General features: G+C 67.6%; 1 protein-coding gene and 2 long non-coding RNA genes across 3 annotated transcripts in view; 1 reads left to right on the top strand and 2 right to left on the bottom strand.

The window, feature by feature from the left end:
• Positions 1–233: 233 nt before the first annotated feature.
• Positions 234–2,766, bottom strand: LOC140595125 (uncharacterized). The gene is made up of 2 exons (XR_011996490.1): positions 1,285–2,766; positions 234–1,096 (listed from the first exon to the last, which is right to left on the bottom strand). It is a non-coding gene; the product is annotated as an uncharacterized lncRNA (long non-coding RNA).
• Positions 2,767–4,141: 1,375 nt separating this feature from the next.
• Positions 4,142–19,141, top strand: part of KCNK9 (potassium two pore domain channel subfamily K member 9) — an 88,208-nt gene continuing 73,208 nt past the window's right edge. The window contains exon 1 of the mRNA XM_025985046.2: positions 4,142–4,586. Coding sequence (XP_025840831.2) covers positions 4,304–4,586 — 283 coding nt within the window. The 5' untranslated portion in view covers positions 4,142–4,303. The remainder of the gene's footprint in view (positions 4,587–19,141) is intronic.
• LOC140595126 (uncharacterized) lies at positions 5,632–6,941 on the bottom strand. The gene is made up of 3 exons (XR_011996491.1): positions 6,829–6,941; positions 6,365–6,627; positions 5,632–5,905 (listed from the first exon to the last, which is right to left on the bottom strand). It is a non-coding gene; the product is annotated as an uncharacterized lncRNA (long non-coding RNA).

Genomic DNA, 19,141 nt, shown 5'->3' on the forward strand with positions numbered 1-19,141 from the left:
GGAGCCGGGCCTGGAGCATGGTGGCTCCGGGGCTTCCACTGGCAGCAGAGTGTTCACAGCTTCAGGGACACAGTGCTGCGGTGGCAGGCCCGGGGGCGTCCACTCTGACTCCCCGCGGGACCAGCGTCCACTGCTGGGCTTCCCTGGGTGAGACCGGGTAACCCGCCTTGGCCCCTGGAGGCCAATGACAAGCCGGCGCGGGTGGAGAGCCCCGCAAACAGGTAGGTGGCAGATGCTGTAAGGGTGCGATGTTCTTTATTACCTGAACCAACACATCTGTATTTACTAAAGAAGACACCGAGGTCCAGGGAGGCCCAGTGACGGACCCCTCGAGGGACACAGGCCGCCCGCGGCTCCTGCCAGGCTTGGGATGAACCCACAGTGGCCTACGCTGCACAGAGAACGTATCTGCTCCCCTAAATCAGGGGGTTCTTGCTGGGGGTGGGGCTTTCCTGCCTCCCTCCCTTTGCTCCAGCTCCTCCTAGAAATGCTTGCCCGGGTCCTTCTCATTGGTTGGGAGTTGAGTCCCCCCCATCCATTGGAGCCCCAGATCCACCTGGAGCTGGGCTGGAGTGGGTGCCCCGGGAACCCTAGGGCTAGCGGAGGAGCTGGGCTCCCCAGAGGCTCCCCAGAGGCGCCTGCGGTAGTCTAGGCTCCTTGTGGACAGTCAGGCGGTGCCAACCCACAGACCTAGCTGAGCTGCTGAGGTGTGGGGGGTGCTGGGGACACAGGGGAGACGCCAGGAGCCAGGTTCTGCTCCAGGGACCTCACTTCCACCGGTCGGGGGGCAGGCGGGGGCTAGAGAGAGCCGCGTGTGAGTGCGTGTGTCCTCTTCCAGCCCCAAGATCCCTCCCTGAGGTCTGGCTCCTGGGGCTTGAGTCCAAAGGCCATATTTTGGAGGGAAGAGAAAAGGAAGAGCCAACCTTTGTGTGTGTGTGTGTGGGGGGGGTGGTCTGTGACTCTCCAAAGCACCGTGAAGTTGGGGTCAGAGGGCGGCTGGGGTCCTTGATGGAGTGTTGGACAGAAACCGGGTTCGAGGTGGTAACTGTCCTGTGTCCCTGGGCACGTGACTGTCCCCGGTTGGAAGCCTTCCCACCTGTGAAACGAGCAGGTTGGACTAGGTCACCTGCGGTCCCTCCCCCCTTCCGGTGGGCACAGGCGGTTCCACTTTCCCGAAAGGCAAGGCGGTGTGTAAACCAGATGAAGCCTGGGTCTGGCACTGGAGAGCATCCCCGCCCGGCCCTCCCGCACCTGCGGTGGGGACAGCCCGACTCCCCTGCCCACCTGGCTCCGAGCGGGGCCACCTGTGGGCCGGAGTCCAGTGCCCCCTGGTGGCGCCGGGCGGGCGGGCAGGCGGCTGGGGCGGCCCGGCCCGACGGCTGTGACTCAGGGCTGCGGCGGCTGCGGGGCGCAGGAGGCCCGGCCGGCCGGTTCCGCCGGTTAATTACCAGCTGCGGGAATCCTTGTCGCCGCTCGCGGTGACTCACCGGGCGGCCGGGCTCATTCGCCGAGAGCAGGCGCCTCGGCTTCCAAAACGAATTCCGGGGGAGCACCTGCTCCGCGCGGGGGCTCCCCATCCCCATCCCCGGCCGCTGCGCCCGCAGACCCGGCCGGCCCAGGTGGGGCCCAGAGCTCGGCGCCCTGCCCGGAGGCCCGGGGGTGGGGGGCGCGAGCACCCGCGGGCCCCATAGTGGGGTGGGCAGCGCCCCAGCAGGGAGGGCGGCCTCGGGGAGCCACAGGGTTCCCACACTCTCCTGACCCCGAGTCCCCGCCGATGCGCAGCCCGAGGGGGCGACCCAGAGGGGTCAGCGCTCCGGCCCGAGAGCGCACGGCCGGGCCCCCCCCCCCCCGGGCCCCCTCTCCGGGTGTCGGCGCGCCGCCTGGGGGCGTCCCTTCACCCAAGTCCCCATCTCTCCCTTGGCTGGGGTCCAGGGACGGTCGCCAACCCGGGGAGGGGGAGCCCGGGGTCTCCGCGCCTCGGGCCTACCCACTGCGAGCTCCACTGCTCAGGTGGGGGTTAAGGGGGCCGGGGGGGCGGCGAGGGAAGGCCCTCGAGGACCCGGGGAGGGTGGGGGGAAGCGGGCGGAGGAGGCTGCTGCGGGGAGAGGCCTCCCCTCGGGACCGACTCAAGGAACCGCTGCGCCCCCGCGGAGCCTCGTGCCCCTCCCCGGGGCTGCTCGGGACTGGGGCCCTCCGGGCGCGGGCGGGGGGCGGCGGGTGACGCTCTGGGCGCAGCACCCGGCGCCGGGCCTCGGGGAACCAAGGAATGTTTCTGGGAAAAGCAACGGGGAGGGGGCGAGGAAGGGGGAATGCGGCGCCCTTCCCCGAGGCCGCGACCCCGAGCGTGGCGGCCGCTGTCACCCTCGGCGCTCCCCGGCCGAGGGCGCAGGATCAGCAGGTGCCGGGCCACCTGTCCCGCGACGCTCGCCGGGGGCTAGGGCGGCCCCGGGGGCCGGGCACGCGTCGCCGAGGTGCGCCCGCGGCAGGTGGCGGCCCCGGGAGCGCCCTCCCCCCGCGCCCTTCTCGCGGCCCCCCGGGGCGGCCGCTCGGCCTTGTCGGGGCTCGGCGCCGCGTGCCCCCAGGCCCGGGCCTCTCGGACTCTGCGCCCCGCGTGGCCGCAGGCGCTCCCGGGGAGCCGGCGAGCGGGACCCGGCGGCCGCCTTTATCCTCCCATCCCCCGCCGCGGCCCGCCGGGACTCCGCCCCCCACCCTCGCCCGGGCGACACCCGCCCCGCCCGCCCCGCCCCCGCCCGCCCCTCCCCGGCTCCCTCCGCGTGCGCCGCGCGCCGCGCTCGGTCTGCAGCGGGAGCCGCCGCGGCCGCCTCGCCAGCTGGCCGGGGACCAGGCGGGAGGTGGCGCGCCCGGGAGGCTGCGGGAGGGAGCGCAGAGGCGGGGGGGCAGGCCCGGCCCGGCCCGGCCCCCGCCCCCGCCCCGCCCCCGCCCCGCGGCCTCCCGCCCGAGCGAGGTGCCACGCGCGCGCGCACACCCGGGCGCACACACACCCGGACACACGCGCACACACCCGGCTCCCTCCGGCGCGCACGCACGCAGCGCCCCCGGCAGACCAGCGCCGCGGCCGCCTCCCCGGACGCCCGGACGCCGGAGGGCCCGACCCCGGCGCGGCTCATGCGCCCGCGCCCCCCCCGCAGCTCCGCCGCGCCCGCGGGACCCCTCCCGCCGCCGCCGCCGCCGCCGCCGCGCCCGCCGCCCCCGGAGGACCGGGCTGGCCGGCCGCCGCCGCCGCGCCGCCCCCCGGCCGCCCCCGAGGCCGCTCCGCCGCGGGCCCTGCCGCCCTGGGGCCGCGCCCCGCCCCCGCGCCCCGAGGGCTGAGCCCCGCGAACTTCGCCGCCCGCCCCGCGCCCCGCGCCGCCCCCGCCGCGCCCCCGCGCGCCCGCCTCGGGGCCTCGGGCCGCCGCGCCCGCCGCACCCGCCCCTGCCCGCGCCCGCCGGGGACGCCGGAGACGCCGCCACTTCGCAAACTTTTGCGGCCCCCCCGAGGGGGGGCGGGGAGGCCCGGGGCGGCGGGGGCAGGTCCCGCGCGGCGCGCAGACCCGCGGGCTCCTAGCCGGCCGCCGCCGCCCCGGAGCCGGACCCCGAGGGGCGCGGGCCCCGGCGGCCGCGCTCCGGCCGCGCTCGGCTGCGGCTGCGGCTGCGGCTGCGGCTCGGGCTCGGGCTCCGGCTCGGGCTCCGGCTCCGGCTCGGGCTCCCGCCGCCCCTGCTGCCCGGGCGCGGGCGCGGGCGGGGGCGGGGGCGCGGGGCGGGGCGCGGGGCGCGGGGCGCGCGGGGGGCGCGGGGGGCGCGGGGGGCGCGGGGGGCGCGGGGCCCGGCGGGGCCGCCGTGCATGGCCCTGCGCAGCGGGGCGGGCTGCCTCGGCCGGGTCTGGCGCAGGGTGTCGGGGCTCCCGGACGCCTGGCCCCGGCGCTCCAGCAGCCTCCTGTGCCTGTCCGCCTTCTCGCCCGAGCCCGGGCCCGCGCCCGCGCCCGCGCCCGCGCCGCCGCCGCCCCGCCGGCCGCCCGGCGGTGGCGGTGCCGGTGGCGGTGCCGGTGGCGGTGCCGGTGGCGGTGCCGGTGGCGGTGCCGGTGCCGGCCCGGCCGGAGGGGGCCCCCCCCCGCCTCCCCGCCCCCCGCCTCCCCGCCGCCGCCGCCGCCGCCGCCGCTGCTGCTGCCGCTGCCGCCGCCGCTTACAACTTGGAGGCGGCGGCGGCGGCGGAGGAGGCGGCGGCGGCCGCCGGGCGCTGCAGTGGGACGCGCGCGGCTGCGAGCCTGCGGGACATGCCCCCCGCGCCGGCTCCTTGCTGGCGGCCATGAAGAGGCAGAACGTGCGGACTCTGTCCCTCATCGTCTGCACCTTCACGTACCTGCTGGTGGGCGCCGCCGTCTTCGACGCCCTCGAGTCGGACCACGAGATGCGCGAGGAGGAGAAACTCAAGGCGGAGGAGATCCGGATCAAGGGGAAGTACAACATCAGCGCCGAGGACTACCGGCAGCTGGAGCTGGTGATCCTGCAGTCCGAGCCGCACCGCGCCGGCGTCCAGTGGAAATTCGCCGGCTCCTTCTACTTTGCCATCACGGTCATCACCACCATAGGTAAGGGCCGCGCGCCCCGCGCCGGGGGCAGCCAGCCGGGGAGGGGGCGGCCGAGCGCGCGGCGCGGGGCGCGCAGGGTTAACCGCAGGGGGGGCCGGGGCCGGGCCGGGGCCGGGGGGGTGCCGGGGGGGGGCCCTCCCGCCCGCCCGCCCCCTCCTCCCCGGGTCCCCCCCGCGCCGCGCCCCTCGCCGACCCCACCCGCGGCCCCGCCGGGCGCCCGCTGTCTGGCCGGGCGTGCGCGCCCCGAGCGAGCCGGAGCCGGAGCCGGAGCCGGGAGGGCGGAGGCGCCACTTTTGCGAAGAGAGTGGAGCGCTAAGAATAAGCCCAGAGCAGACACCCACCCACCCACCGCCCCGGCGCGGCTGGGCTGGGCTGGGCTGGGCTGCGCGGGGCTCCCAGCCCTACACTTACTACCGCGCCGGGACGCGGAGAGCGCGGCCCGGCCCGCGGCCCTTGGGGACTCCGGGGACCCTCGCTCGCCGCCTCCAGCCCAGATGTCAGCCGCCCTCCCTCCGGGCTCCTCTCTGGCCGTGCTGCCCAGGACCCGGGGCGGGGGACACTTTGCTCCCTGCCGCTCAGGGTGCGGGTGGCCGCGGGGACACCGCTCGGAGAGGGCAGCAGCACCGGGACCTGTGCACCCAGCCAACCCCTCCGGGCCGGGGCTCAGGGTGAGGCAGGTGGGCTTGCTGCCCAGGAACTGGGGAGGCTCAACCCTGGTCTGCGGAGACCGTACGGCCAGTGCACCCCCCGGGGACTGCTGTGGGTCCCCCTCCCAAGGGCGCCGCCGGCCACCAAGCAGGGTGCCCAGGGCAGTGCCCACGCCGAGCTCAGGGGGTTTGGAGAACCCACACGTGTGACCATTGGAGACCCTTGGGAACTGGAGCAGGTGGCGGATTCACCCCAGTGGACGTGGCAGCCGGTCGGGTGGTGTCCCTGTGCTTTGCAACTTGTCTCGGCGGCGAGGCACCCTGCCTCGGCACGGCCATCTCCTTGGACCTGTCAGGGCCACTGTGTCGGCTCCGGTGGCCTCGTTTCTGTGCCGGGTCCCGTGCCTTGTGCGCCCTCGCCGCCTCGAGAGGCCCCGGCCTGCCCACCGCCCCGTCCTCCCTCCGCCCCGACTCCCCTGGACCTCCTTCGCTCATCATCCCCTGGATGTTTTTCTTTGTCTGGGAAGCTCTGCATGCTGAAGAGCAGGATTTCTCAGTGCCATATGCAACAGGAAGCGCCGGCACAGGACGGCCTGTCTTTGCTTCTTGCTTGAGAAGACTTTGTGGAGAGTCATCTTGTTTGAAATGTTTAATTCATCGGTGCAGGTTTTTCTGTTTTGGGAAGGCAGTTGCTCTTCTGTCGTCTACGTAACCAGCTCCGCTCCCGCCTGCCCCGCGCTTGGCCCGGCGGCCGAAGCACGGGGGAGCCCTCCTTTCCCCACCCCGTGCTTCCAGCGCCTCAGAGGCCCGGGCGGTCACTACTGTCATCTTTCTCTTTAAACTTCCAGCCTGAGCTGTGGCGGCAACACAGGGACGCACAGGGCGGGGGACCCCGGGGACCCTGGGGCCTGTTTGCTGGGGAGCCAGAGCCAGGGATGTGCCTCCCCGGCTGACTGCCCTGGGGGAGAAGCCCGGCATCCCCTCGCCATGCCTTGCGTGACCTCGGCCGGCACCCTGGCCCCAGGAGTGAAAGGAGCCCCTGAAACCCCTGGCTGCTCTCGGGAGCTGAGCTCCAACAGTGAGACGGCTGGGGTGGGGCGCAGGGCAGCCCCCCGAGACGGTCCCGTTTACCTGAAAGAGTAAATAACGAGACTGATAAAGTTCGCCTCGGGGTGTGTTTATAGATCCTCGCTGGTGGTTCCGGGCGTGCCTCCAACGCAGAAGGCTCCAAAGAGAAAAGTCAAGGAACGTGGGGCCAGATGGGGGTGGGGAGTGGGGTGTTAGGTCAGCAGAGCTCACAGGGGGGGCCCCCCTCAGTCCCGGACCAGGGTGGGGGGGCATCTGATGACCTCGTGGATCTTTCTCACTTCCTTTCTCGGTTTCCACCTGAGTTTCTGGAAAGAAAGGTTGGAATACGTCCGTAAGGAAGGAAACACTGCCCCGAGTCAGCTGCCCTGACCCTGTGCTTGGAGCCCAGGGAGCTGGCCTGTCCCCTGAGTGTGGGCGTGGGGGGGACCACAGGCAGGTCAAGCCCCTTCCTTCCCGGGCCGTGCGTGGCTTTCCCACCTGTGGAAGGAGCCTGACGCAGCACTCACCTGCCAGGCCCATGGGGTGGGGGGGCTCCCAGGTGGCATCGCCCCTGCTCTCGGGAGGTGTGAATCCAGTTCTTTGACATAGGCCGGGCCCGCCCGTCTGCCCTCGGCAGCTGTTTAGCACGGGGAGCTCAGATTTACAGGAAACAAAGCACCTTTCTAGTTAATTCTGTTTGTTTTCTTCTTTTTTTAATATAAATGCAAATTAAGGTCCTCCTCGGCCTAGAACAAAACCCAGCCCCAAGCCAGGCCCTCCGAGGAACTGTCTCCTATTGGACAGGGATATTAATGAGTCAGGTGAATCTTCACGGGTGTTCTTATTTTTAATCTAACCTTGAGCGATTTCTCGAGCCTGCTGCAACTTTGAGCTCCCGTCAGCGAGGCGGGCGGGCCGCAGTGGCCCTCGTGCTCTGTCAGCGAACGCCGCTTCTCGGATCCGGTTATTAGCTCACTCTGTGAAATGGATCTTAAAAACAATATAATTAGCACTTTGCGCCGGCTCCGTGGCCACACCTCCGTGAGAGGCTGGGAAGGGATAGCACGCCGGCCCCCCGGCCGGCTCTGGGGGGAGCCCGGGCGCAGCCACTGCGGCCCAAGGAGGGGGTCACGGGGCCAGCGGGCCCGGAAGGGGCAAATTCGGTGCCGCCGCTGACGTTCGTGCCACCTGAAGCCTCTTCTGGGGACGTGGTGGTGCTCCCTTGTGAGCGGCGGGTGTTGGGGACGGAGGCCCCGGGCCTGACTCCGGTCGTGCTTGTCTGCTGAGCCGGGTGGCTGGAGGCCCCTGCCCCGCAGGCCCAGGGCCTGGCGACAGGATCCCGCTGCTCCCCCGGGCCAACCTGCAACCGCCCTACAGGAGATGCTCCCGGCCCAAACCGTCCCGGGGTCAGTGCTCCCTGGACAGCAGAAGGGGATCTCTGGGTCTCTTCCGTTCTGACTCTGACACCTGTGACCTCCATGGTCACCCCCCTTTAGGGCCATTAACCAAGAAGAAAGCACGCCAAGAATTCAGATCTCATCCGCAGGGCCCGGGAGGACCGCGTCCACGCCGGTCTGCATAGGGGAGGACGGAGGGCGGTTGGAGGTGCAGGTTGGCGGTTTGGCTACAGCCGGGAGGGGCAGTGTTTCTGCGGACCCTCTGGGTGCATCGGAAGCCGGGGCGGCCCCCCAGGAGGCACGGTCTGCGGCTGGGGCGGGGCACACTCCAAGCAAAGGTTTTGGGGCTCCTCGCTCAGGGGGCGGAGCCTCCCGCCGCTGGGGGTCAGAGTGCAGAAGGGCAGCTCCTGGGTCTCGTTCCTGTGGGGCCCGGGGGGGGGGTGGGTGGGCGCTCACTTGGTGGGACGCAGGCTCCGTTCTTGGCGGTGGCTTCCAACACGGGGTTTCCGCGCTAGCTGTGCGCCCGCGCCTGCCTTGTCTGCGTTGCCTCTGAGACTCTGGGGACAGTCTAGATGACAAGATAAGGTCCGACTCAAGGCAGGAGGGAAGCTGCAAACCCAAACAGTTGCTCGCGCTCCAGTGTGAAGAGCAGGGGGGCGATTCCTGGGTAAGCAGTCAGTCGGGGCCAGGGTGCAGGACCCCCAGGGGGAGTGCTCCTCGGTGGCTCCTCCCGGCCGGTCCTCACCCTCCGGGGAGGCTGGGCCTTCCGCTCGGCTACCCACTGCCTCCCTGAGCCGCGCCCCTCCCCCCTGCCCAGGTTGCTGCGGTTTGTCCTGCCCCAGGCGACGAGTGTCTGTACCCCGTCCACCCCCCCACCCCCACCCCTGGGCACCTGCAGGCCCAGCGCAGGGTGGGCTCCTCCCGAAGGCGCGCAGAGTGGAAGCAGGCCCCGCGGGCCGAGCAGGCTGGTGCCAGAGGCCGCGCGGAGCTTGCACACGGGGCGCACCCCACCCAGGAGACCCGCGGGAGCCGGGCCCCACTTGCCGGACGGGGGAACTGAGGCGCCGATGAGGCAGCACAGGGAGGCGGGGGCCGTGAGCCGCGTCCCGCACCGCGGGCTCCCTGTGGCATGGGCCTGCGGAACATTCCATCGGCGCCTCTCTGCTTCTCGCGTTGGCTCCGCTGCCCTGCGAGACCGGAGAAGGCCTGCTCACCCACGCGGGGCCCGGGCGGGAGGCGGCGGCGTCCCCTGTTCCCTTCTGGTGTGCAGGGGCGGGCGATGCCCGTGGGGCCCCTCCTGTGCCCGGGTGCTGCCTGCACCTGGCCTCGCTCCGGGTGGCGCTGGCCCTCCGGCGAGTGCTGCGGACTTACAGCCGTCGTGGAGGAGATGGGGACTCGAGCTTCCCTGTGACTCTGGGGCTGTCCCGGCGGATCCAGCTGGGCGCTGAGGGCGGCGGCCGCGGTGAGGCCCAGGGTCCCGGCTCTCACGGCCACTCCTGTTCTCCCCCCGGGGGCATCGGTCCAGCCAAACCCAGGGGTCAGAGCAGCAGCAGGAGGGGAGGCAGGGTCACCCAGTGACCCCATCCCTCCTCCATGCACCTGTCCACACCTCCCTGTGTACATTCCCACGTGCTCATTCCCACCCTGGGGCCTCCACGCACCTGTGTTCACACCTCCCTCCATCTGTTCCCATGCACTCACTCACTAGGTCCTCCACGCACCTGTGTTCACACCTCTCTCCATCTGTTTCCATGCACTCATACCCTGGGTCCTCTGTTCACCTGTATTCACACCTCCCTTCCTCCATTCCCATGTGCTCACACCCTGGGTCCTCCACGCACCTGCGTTCACACCTCCCTCCGTTCCCATGTGCTCACACCTGGGTTCTCCATGCATCTGCGTTCACACGTTCATCCGTCCATTCTCATGTGCTCACACCCTGGATCCTTCACACACCTGCGTTCACACCTCCCTCCATCTGTTCCCATGTGCTCACACCCTGGGTCCTCCACACACCTGTGTTCACACATCCCTCCATCCATTCCCATGCACTCAGTCACTAGGTTCTCTACGCACCTGTGTTCACACCTCCATCCATCCATCCATCCATTCCCACACACTTACACCCTGGGTCCTCCCACACCCCGGAGGTGTTCACACCTCCGTCCATTCTCCTGCGCTCACTCTCTAGGTCCTCTGGGCCCTGTTTCTTCCTGTTCTGTGCACCTGTGCATGCGTACAGCCATCCTTCTGTATGAAGTTCACTCAGCCTCTCACTCATTCACCCCTCAGTCCTCCATCCCCCAGTTTGTTCACTCCTCCATCAGTGTGTTTTTACCCACCTCCTTCCCTGGGCTGAGGGGGGCACTGTGCTGGCAGGAGGCATGCAGCAGTGAGAGGCGTGCAGTGCCTCTGGGAGCATCTCCGTAAGTGGTCGATGCGGGGATCTCCACGGTGTCCCAGCCACAGCTCCTTCCTAAAATAATGGTCAGCCAATCCCAGTCACTTCTGATTTTTATTTTTTTTAAGATTTTATTTATTTTTGATTTTTTAAAGATTTTATTTATTTATTAGAAACAGAGAGAGAGAGAGAGAGGCAGAGAGAGAGAGAGAGAGAGAGAGAGAGAGAGGCAGAGAGAGAGAGAGAGACAGAGAGAGAGAGAGAGAGAGAGAGAGGCAGAGACACAGGCAGAGGGAGAAGCAGGCTCCATGCAGGGAGCCTGATGTGGGACTCGACCCTGGGGTCCCCAGGATCACACCCTGGGCTGAAAGTGGCGCTAAACCGCTGAGCCACCGGGGCTGCCCACTTCTGATTTCTAAAAGTACTTATTGAGGGTCACCTGGGTGGCTCATTGGTTAAACATGCAACTTTTGATTTCGGCTCAGGTTGTGATCTCAGGATCATGAGATTGAGCCTCGCGTTGGGCTCTGTGCTCAGGGAGGAGTCGGCTTGAGATTGTCTCTCCCTCTCCCTCTGCCCCTCCCCCTGCTCATGCACTCCCCCTCTCTCAAATAAATAAATACAAATCTTTAAAAAATGTTTATTGAGTTATAACATTCACGCAGAAAAGGACACTTATCAAAAGTATATTGCTCAATAATTTCTTTTTAAAAGTTTTTGTTTGTTTCAGGGGTAGAATTTAGTGATGCGTCAGTTAGTTGCACAGAACACCCAGTGCTCATCCCGTCACATGCCCTCCTCCACGCCCGGCACCCTGTGACCCTAGCCCCCCAGGCCCTCCAGGCACCCTCAGCCTATTTCCTAGAGTTCAGAATCTCTTACAGTTTCTCTCCTTCTGTGTTTTCATCTTATTTTTCCTTCTTTTCCCCTTGTTTTTGTTTTCTTTCTAACATTCCACATGAGTGAAATCATATGGTATTTGTCTTTCTCTGATGGACTTATGTAGCTCAGCATAACACCTTCTAGTTCCACCCACGTTGTTGCCAATGACAAGATTTGATCCTTTTTGACGGCTGCGTAATATTCCGTTGTCTATAGCCCACATCTTCTTTATCCTTCATCTGTCGATGGACACCTGGGCTCTTTCCACAGTTTGGCTCTTGTGCACATGGCTGCTGAGAACCCTGGGGTACAGGTGCCCCCTTTGAACCACTGTGTTCGTATCCTTTGGCTAAATCCCCAGTAGTGCGATTGCTGGCTTGCAGGGTAGCTCCATTTTTAACTTCTTGAGGAACCTCCACACTGTTCTCCAGAGTGGCGGCACCAGCTTGCACCCCCACCAGCAGTGTAAGAGGGCTCCTCTCTCTCCGCATCCTCCCCAACATCTGTTGTTTCCTGAGCTGTTAATTTTGGCCATTCTGACCTGTGTCAGGTGGTGTCTCCTTGTGGTTCTGATTTGTTTTTCCCCGATGCCGAGTGATGTCGTTTTGCTCAATAATCCTTATAAACAAGCCATGCCTGGTAGCCAGCACTCAGATCAAGAAATACTATTACTAGCACCCCCAGAGTCTCCCTCACCGTTCAGCTTCTTTTTGAATGCCTCCAGTGCCAGGGAGCTCATTACCTTGCATGTCAGGGAGCAGGACGTGCTTAGATGAATGACAAGGTTCTTATGTGAGGTTCTGACCTGGTGGGGCCACCGTGTGGAGAAGAGGGCTGTGTGTGTTGGGCGGGGGGAGGGATTAATCTTTTAAAGGGGTGACCAGTTCCTATGGTGGTCACCTAAAGACAGGTCAGAAGGTCTGCACTCAGAAACTGAAAGTTGGGAGGCTCAGGCCCAGAAGCGGAGGGGGGGGACTGTGGGGAGCAGCTGGAGCGGGTGGGGGTTGAGGCCGTCCAGGCTGGCAGCCCAGGGCCCACCCCTCTGACCTAGAGCACGGGCAGCCCCACGCTTTCTTGGCACCAGCCTTGCCAGAGCACCAGGAAGATAGTGGGCACCAAGGCCCTGCACCCAGCAGAGCCCCAGGACTTGGGAGGGGCCCTGGGCCGGGCGGGCTGGCCGATGAGGGGGGCCGGGCGGTCTGCACTAAGTACCACGGGCAGAGGAATTCTGGGACGCCAGCATCCCCCTGGGGGTCCCCTTCCCCCGGCGCAGCCCCATCCTCACCCAGCTGTGGGCGCGGGGGGGTTGGTGTCCCTCCCATCAAGGGGGTTTTGTTTGAGGGTCCCTCTTCCTGCCTGGGCTCACCCCGGATCTCTGCCTGTGGAATGTTCTCCGTTTTCCACCGCGGGCACCCACTGGTCCCGAACCAATGATGTCAGGCCCCTGGAGCGGGTCCGGGCCGCGGGGTTTGTTCCAGCCCCGCCTGCCCCCCCCCCGCCCCCCGTGTGCGCTCTCGGAGCCCGGTCGAAGGCGGGATGCCCTGTCCCCTGTCTGGGTGCCGCACTGAACGCCCCCTCGCGTGTGCCCCTCCCGGGCGGCCGCTCCCTCCTCGATGCGTCCTGAGCTTCGAGAACCAGCCGTTTCTCTGTCCCGCGTGGCTGTGAAGGCAGGTGCCGTCCCTGGCGCTGATCGGTGAGCGACACACCCGCGACACGCTAGGCCGCTGCGCCGCGGGCCCGGACGGGCGGGGGTGGGAGGGTGGGGGGCGGCTAGAAGTTGCGGTGGTGGGGAAAGCGAAGAACATTCGGGGCCGCGAGGGTGCCGGCGGCTGGTGGGCGCCGGGGGCCTCCCTGGCTCGTCTCCCCGGCCTGGCGCTGCCTCTGCACCCCCTGCTCTGCCTGGGCTCTGGGGCTCAGCCCGGCCTCGAGCGGTGGGGGAGACTGCCTGGGCGAGCCCTGATGGTCCTCACCCTTCCCGCGTCCCCAGCCCTGGAAGGAGCCAGTGGGTGGCCCGGTGCGAGGGGGCAGGCGTCAGACCAGAGGAGGGGACGCTGGGGCCGGGGTGCGGTGTGGTGAGGGGGGCGCTGGGCCAGGCCCCTGGAGCCTTGGGGCAGGTCCGTGCGCTGCCTGAGGCCGCCGCCTTCCCCTCCAGGTGACTGAGCACAGAGGGGCTCAGGGGTGCGCAGATCTGGGGGTCCTGTGGCCCCAGGGGGGCTGCCTGCGTCTTCCCGTCCTGGGGGCCCCACCCTGGGTATGTCCCCTGCGCCTCGGCTCTGCCGTCTGTGACACGGAGCCATCGGGCTTCGGGTGTGTGGCTGCGAACTTGGGGCACACGCCTGCGAACGGCCCCCTCGCCAGCACCGACGGCAGGCGGGAGGCTGCTGAGCTCCCATGTGGGGCACATCAGGGGAGTTGTCACCATGCAGCCACCCCACTCACCCTCTCGGGGACATCCGTCTCCTGCACTGCCTCCTCTGGGCCCCGGGACCCTGACCCTTGCGAGGCGTCTTGCCGGCCGCAGGAGGAGGCTCTCGGGTGGGGTGCCGGGCTTGGGGCTTTCGGGGGCCACCATGCACCAGCCCAGTGTTCCATTTCCCTAGCCTGTTCCTGTTGAAAAAACGTGGCTTCGGGATACCCCCCCCAGCCCGTGAGGCCCCAGACTCCTGTCTTCCTCCTGCTGGTGCCCCTGTCCCTCTGGGGCACAGCCAGGCCTGCAGGCCAAAGCCTCCCTGGTCCTCCCACAGGTCGGGGTCTCGCCTGCCTCCCCCTGTGCAGCCGTGCCTTGCCCTTCCCCAGCTGCCCCTCCCCTGTTTGGCCGAGGGCCTGTCCCTCTGCCCCCGCCCGCCACACCTCGCTGTCCCGGGGCTCCCCCCGGCCCCCGGTGCCACAGCTTCGTGTCTGTGCCGGAGCGTCCCTGCTGCTCACCTGTGGCCCCAGGGCAGGGCTGGGCTCAGGCTCCCCCAAGGGGGCTCACAGCCTGCTGGACCCCGAGTCACACCCCAGGGCCCCCAGAGCAGGACAGCTGGGGGCTGAGCAGCCCAGGGCCCCGTCTCCCCACTTGGTTAGGCCTGGGGGCCGCCCAGCAGGTGCAGGTACATCTCCGCCTGGGTTTGAACTTGGTTTTAATGGAAGAGAGCTGGTTAGGGGACTTGCCGCATGGGGAGCTTCCCCCCGTCGGCATAGATGTGTTATCTTGGGCCCCGGCGCCACCTCTGGTGACAGACCCGTGTGAGCTAGAGGGGCACCCGGTGGGGACGCCCATCTGTGGAGTGGCCCTCGGCTGTCGCTGGCTCTGCTGGATGCATTAGGTGCAGCTCGCTCAGGAAGGTGAGGCCCCTCGGCAAGCGTCACCAGGCCTTCGCCTGAGCTGGGGGGCGGGAGGGGGGAGTCATAAGCTCTCGCTGCCCCTCAGGGCTGCTGGCCCCCCGGCTTCCCGCCCCGCGGCCCCTCGGCTCCCTCTCCCTGCCTCCCGCACACCCTGTTGCCCCACTTGTCTGGCACTTCCCCACCCGGGACGGTGCCTGTTGTTCCCTCCACCCAGCCTGGCACACTGTGCTCCCGAGGTGCTGGAGACCGTCCTCGTGTCTGTGCCCCGGACGCTGGTCAGAAGGTCACCCAGTGGGTGCTCAGGCTGTGCTGGCGCTGTCCACGTGAAAGCCCCTTGGCCCTACGAGGTGTTTGTGGATTGGCTATCGGAGGGAGCGTCAGGACTAAGACGCCGTGTCAGGGACCCCGAATGTTAGCAAGTGTGCAGCCTGTGGCGGAGGTGTCCTTGGGTCCCGTTGAGCATTTGTTGGAGCGGTGGGGTGTGGGCATCCGTCTGGGGCGCTGTGAGTCCTGGGGGACGAGGAGCAGAGGCTGGGGGCTCGCAGCCACTGCCTGGTGGCCTGGGCTGTGCAGTCGTGCCCTGGGCTCCCGGGATCGTTTGTGCTTGCACACCTGCCCCTTCTGCTGCACCTGCTGCACCTTGGAGCCCGGTGGGGGGGCGGGCTTGGTGAGGTGCCTCTGCCCTGCGAGTCAGGTACTTCTCTGGAACCTGCGGGCCTGCATGCGGCAGAGAGTGTGGGGCCGTGCGGAGGGCCCGCTATGGCCGGCGGTGCCCTGGGATCGGAACCCCTGACCCGATCCGACCCCGGGGGACTCCCCGCCCCTGCCTGCACGGACTTTGGGGCTGGGTACTTCCGAGCAGCAGGGCCGTCCTGTGTGTGCTCCACGTTCAGCAGCCCTGCCCTCCACTGACGAGTTGCCAGCGGCACCCCCACCCAGTTGTGACAAACAGAAATATCTCCAGACATCGCCACGTGTCCCCAGAGATGCAGAATGGGCCCCGGCCTGGTGACTTCTCTTTGCTGAGCCCCTTCGGTGGAATCGGAGAGTAAGCCGCCTTCTGGGTGACGGCGGGTGTGCTGGCGTGAACTGGAGGTCTGACTCAGTGCGTGCCCCGGAAAGGGGGCTCCTTCCCTCTACTCTGAGGAGGACACACAGGGGGAGGCGGTCCAGTTGTGGGGTTTTGCCCAAGAGGTGACTCGAGTGAGCTTTCAGGCGCACAGTGTAGATGGGCGATGAGGGCTCAGGTGAGGCTGAGGTGGGCTTGTTCCTGGGGGATGGAGGGAGCCACTCGGGGGGGTTGGGGTGAGTGTCACTCAGAGGTAGGGGTGAGTCACTCAGGTGGGATCCGTGGGAGTCGCTCCGGGGGGTTGGGGTGAGTCAGGTGGGACTGGGGTGAGTCACTCAGATGGGATTGGGGGAAGCTAGACACTCAGGTAGAATAAAAGTGAGTCACTTAGGGGTAGGGGCGAGTCACTCAGGGGGGCTCAGGGTCAGTCACCAGGTGGGCCAGTGAGTTAGGTGGGCTTGGGGCCAGTTACCAGGGAGGCTCAGGGCCAGTCACCAGGTGGGCCAGAGTGAGTCAGTCAGGTGGGCCGGGGCCAGTCACCAGGTGGGCCAGGGCCAGTCACCAGGTGGGCCAGGGCCAGTTACCAGGTGGGCCCTGGGTGAGTCGCCAGGTGGGCTTGGGGCCAGTCACCAGGTGGGCTCGGGGTCAGTGACCAGGTGGGCTTGGGGCCAGTCATCAGGTGGGCCAGGGTAAGTCAGTTGGGTGGGCCTAGGTAGGGGGGAGTCGCCAGGTGGGCCCGGGTGGGGAGAGTTGCCAGGGGGGCCCGGTGTCAGTTGCCAGGTGGGCCGGGGAGGTCGGGGGTGTTGGGCAGCACCCCGGCTGGGCCCTTGGCCACCCCCATTGAGATGGGGGAGCGTGGCCCCAGCCCCAGCCCGGCTCTAGGGCCCAGAGTGTGTCTGGAGATAGCTCTGGGTTCTGTGCCTGCCGGCTGGTACTGGCACCTTTGTGTCCTTGGAGTCGCCCTGAAAACGGGTGCTGGTGACACAGGGGTGACCCCGGGGCTGTGAGGGCTCCCCCAGCATGAGTGCCGTTTCCGGGAGCTAACGGATTGTTTGCACCCTGAGTGCTGAGTCTCCCCGGCGGTTGGTGAATGGGTCTGTCGCCTGTTAGGGACGGGGCTCAGGCCAGAGGGACCCAGGCGCTGGCAGGGTGGATGCTGGGGGTGTCGATCCACACGGTAGCTCTCCCATCACTGAGCACTAGCAAGCGACGGCAGAAACCATTTATAAGGAGGGGAGAGTCCCCGCAGCGTCCCTGTGGTCACACACAGAGGCTGTCGCTTCTCATGTTCACACGCGTGTCGTTGCCGCACGTGACCCCTGGTTCTACCACTTTATCAGCAGGAATGTGTTTGAGCTTACATCCAGCTGCCAGGAGCAGAAAGTCCAACTAATGGCGACTTGAGCCAACCGCAGTCCCGTCTTCCTCAGTCGAGGCAGGTGGGCCGACGGGGCAGCGCCCTGAGGCCCTCGGAGGCTGCGGCTCCTGCTGGAGTCACTCTGCGTGGTCATCCTAGCGTGGCTTCTGTCCTCAGGCCGGTGCCTCATGGCCCCCAGGTGGCTGCACCGCCACTGGCGTCACCTCCAGCATCCTCCTGGCAGCAGGAAGCAGGCCAGAGAACGAGCGGGAACGGCAACGTCCCAGCCGGCCGGGCCCCTGCCTGCGGAGCTTTCCTGGAGGGCGCCCCAGGGCCCCCTGACACCTCGTTGCCCAGGACCGCGTCTCCTGACCGATCCTCGCTGCAGGGGGGTGGACGACGGGGCACGCGTTTCGGGGTTCTGCTGTGTTGGCAGGCCCCGCGGCGTCTGAGGGCGATGCCTGGTGCTTCTGAGCCCCTTTCTCCCGGTGAGTTTATATCCAGCCTCGTGCCTCTGCCGTCTTCAGGGAGGTTTATTTTTTACGGCTCTGCATCCACTAAAGGAATGTACTGTTGTCCCTTTACTGTCCTATTTATAGCAATTTAATGTACCTTTTTTATTTTCATTTTTTGCCAATTATAGGTAGTGCTTGACCGAACATCTGCGTGTGCGCGTGTGCGTGCGTGTGTGTAGACTCCGCTGGGTTCTTACTGGAGGGTGTCTGGTGGTGGCGGGATTCCCGGGCCTGCGGGCGGGAGCCGCGGCGGCGGCCTGTGCTGTGTCCCCAGCCACCACCACGGGGTGCGCGTCTCCCGTGCACCTGCGCCTTCAGCCCTCCTCGGCCACGTGTGAGACGTCTCTTCGGTTCTTCCTGTGTCGAAACGTCTTCTTGGTGACCTTTGTGCGGCCTGGAGCTGGTTGTGCGGGGCTGGGGGGCTGGTGTCCCCCACTGGGAAGACCCACTGTCACCCCAGATGCAACGGGTCCGGGGTGTATGGGGGGCGGGCTGCGGGTGTAGTTGTAAATCCTGGAGCCCACAGCCTCGTGAGTGGTGCGGAGCCAGGAGGGGCAGCGGGGTCCGTGGGCCTTGGTGTCTCCGGAGACAGGAAGTCTCCCTGGGCCCGTCTGGCCCAGCTGGTTGGCTGGAGCGTGGAGCGGAGGGGCGGCCCCGGTGGGGAGGAACGTCCCTGGTGGGGAGGAGCAGCCCCGGTGGGGAGGAGCTGCCCTGGTGGGGAGGAACGGGCCCCATGGGGAGGAGCATCCCTGGTGGGGAGGAGCGGCCCTGGTGGGGAGGAGCGGCCCATGGGGAGGAGCATCCCTGGAGGGGAGGAGCGGCCCTGGTGGGGAGGAGCGTCCCTGGAGGGGAGGAGTGGGCCCCATGGGGAGGAGTGGCCCCGTGGGGAGGAGTGGGCCCCGTGGGGAGGAGCATCCCTGGAGGGGAGAAGCGGCCCTGGTGGGGAGGAGTGGGCCCCGTGGGGAGGAGCATCCCTGGAGAGGAGGAGCAGCCCTGGTGGGGAGGAGCGGGCCCCGTGGGGAGGAGCATCCCTGGAGGGGAGGAGCGGCCCTGGTGGGGAGGAGTGGGCCCCGTGGGGAGGAGCATCCCTGGAGGGGAGGAGCGTCCCCGGAGGGGAGGAGCGGCCCTGGTGGGGAGGAGCGGGCCCCATGGGGAGGAGCGGGCCCCGTGGGGAGGAGCAGGCCCCCTGGGGAGGAGTGGCCCCGTGGGGAGGAGCGGCCCCATGGGGAGGAGCTGCCCTGGTGGGGAGGAGTGGGCCCCGGTGGGGAGGAGCATCCCTGGTGGGAGGAGCAGCCCTGGTGGGGAGGAGCGGGCCCCGGTGGGGAGGAGCATCCCTGGAGGGGAGGAGCGGCCCTGGTGGGGAGGAGCGGGCCCCATGGGGAGGAGCATCCCTGGAGGGGAGAAGCGTCCGTGGAGGGGAGGAGCGGCCCTGGTGGGGAGGAGCGGGCCCCATGGGGAGGAGCATCCCTGGAGGGGAGGAGCGGCCCTGGTGGGGAGGAGCGGGCCCCGGTGGGGAGGAGCATCCCTGGTGGGAGGAGCGGCCCTGGTGGGGAGGAGCGGCCCTGGTGGGAAGAAGCACCTTCTATGACTGATGAGCCACGTGTGTGAGGAGAGAGAAGGGACGTCGGTGGCTACCTCCCTGCCCACCCTGGACCCGTGAACGAGAACTTCAGAGACGGAGGCTTTTCCAAGTGCTGGCGCTGTGGTGCTATGGCGCATGTGGAGATGTTGTTCATCTGTGGGATTGTCTTTTTTTTTTTTTAATAAGATTTGATTTATTACTGAGACACAGAGAGAGAGAGAGAGAGAGAGAGAGAGAGGCAGAGACACAGGCAGAGGGAGAAGCAGGCTCCATGCAGGGAGCCTGACGCAGGACTCGATCCCGGGTCTCC

The sequence above is a fragment of the Vulpes vulpes genome, chromosome 13 (assembly GCF_048418805.1).
Source record: "Vulpes vulpes isolate BD-2025 chromosome 13, VulVul3, whole genome shotgun sequence".
Taxonomy (NCBI): domain Eukaryota; kingdom Metazoa; phylum Chordata; class Mammalia; order Carnivora; family Canidae; genus Vulpes; species Vulpes vulpes.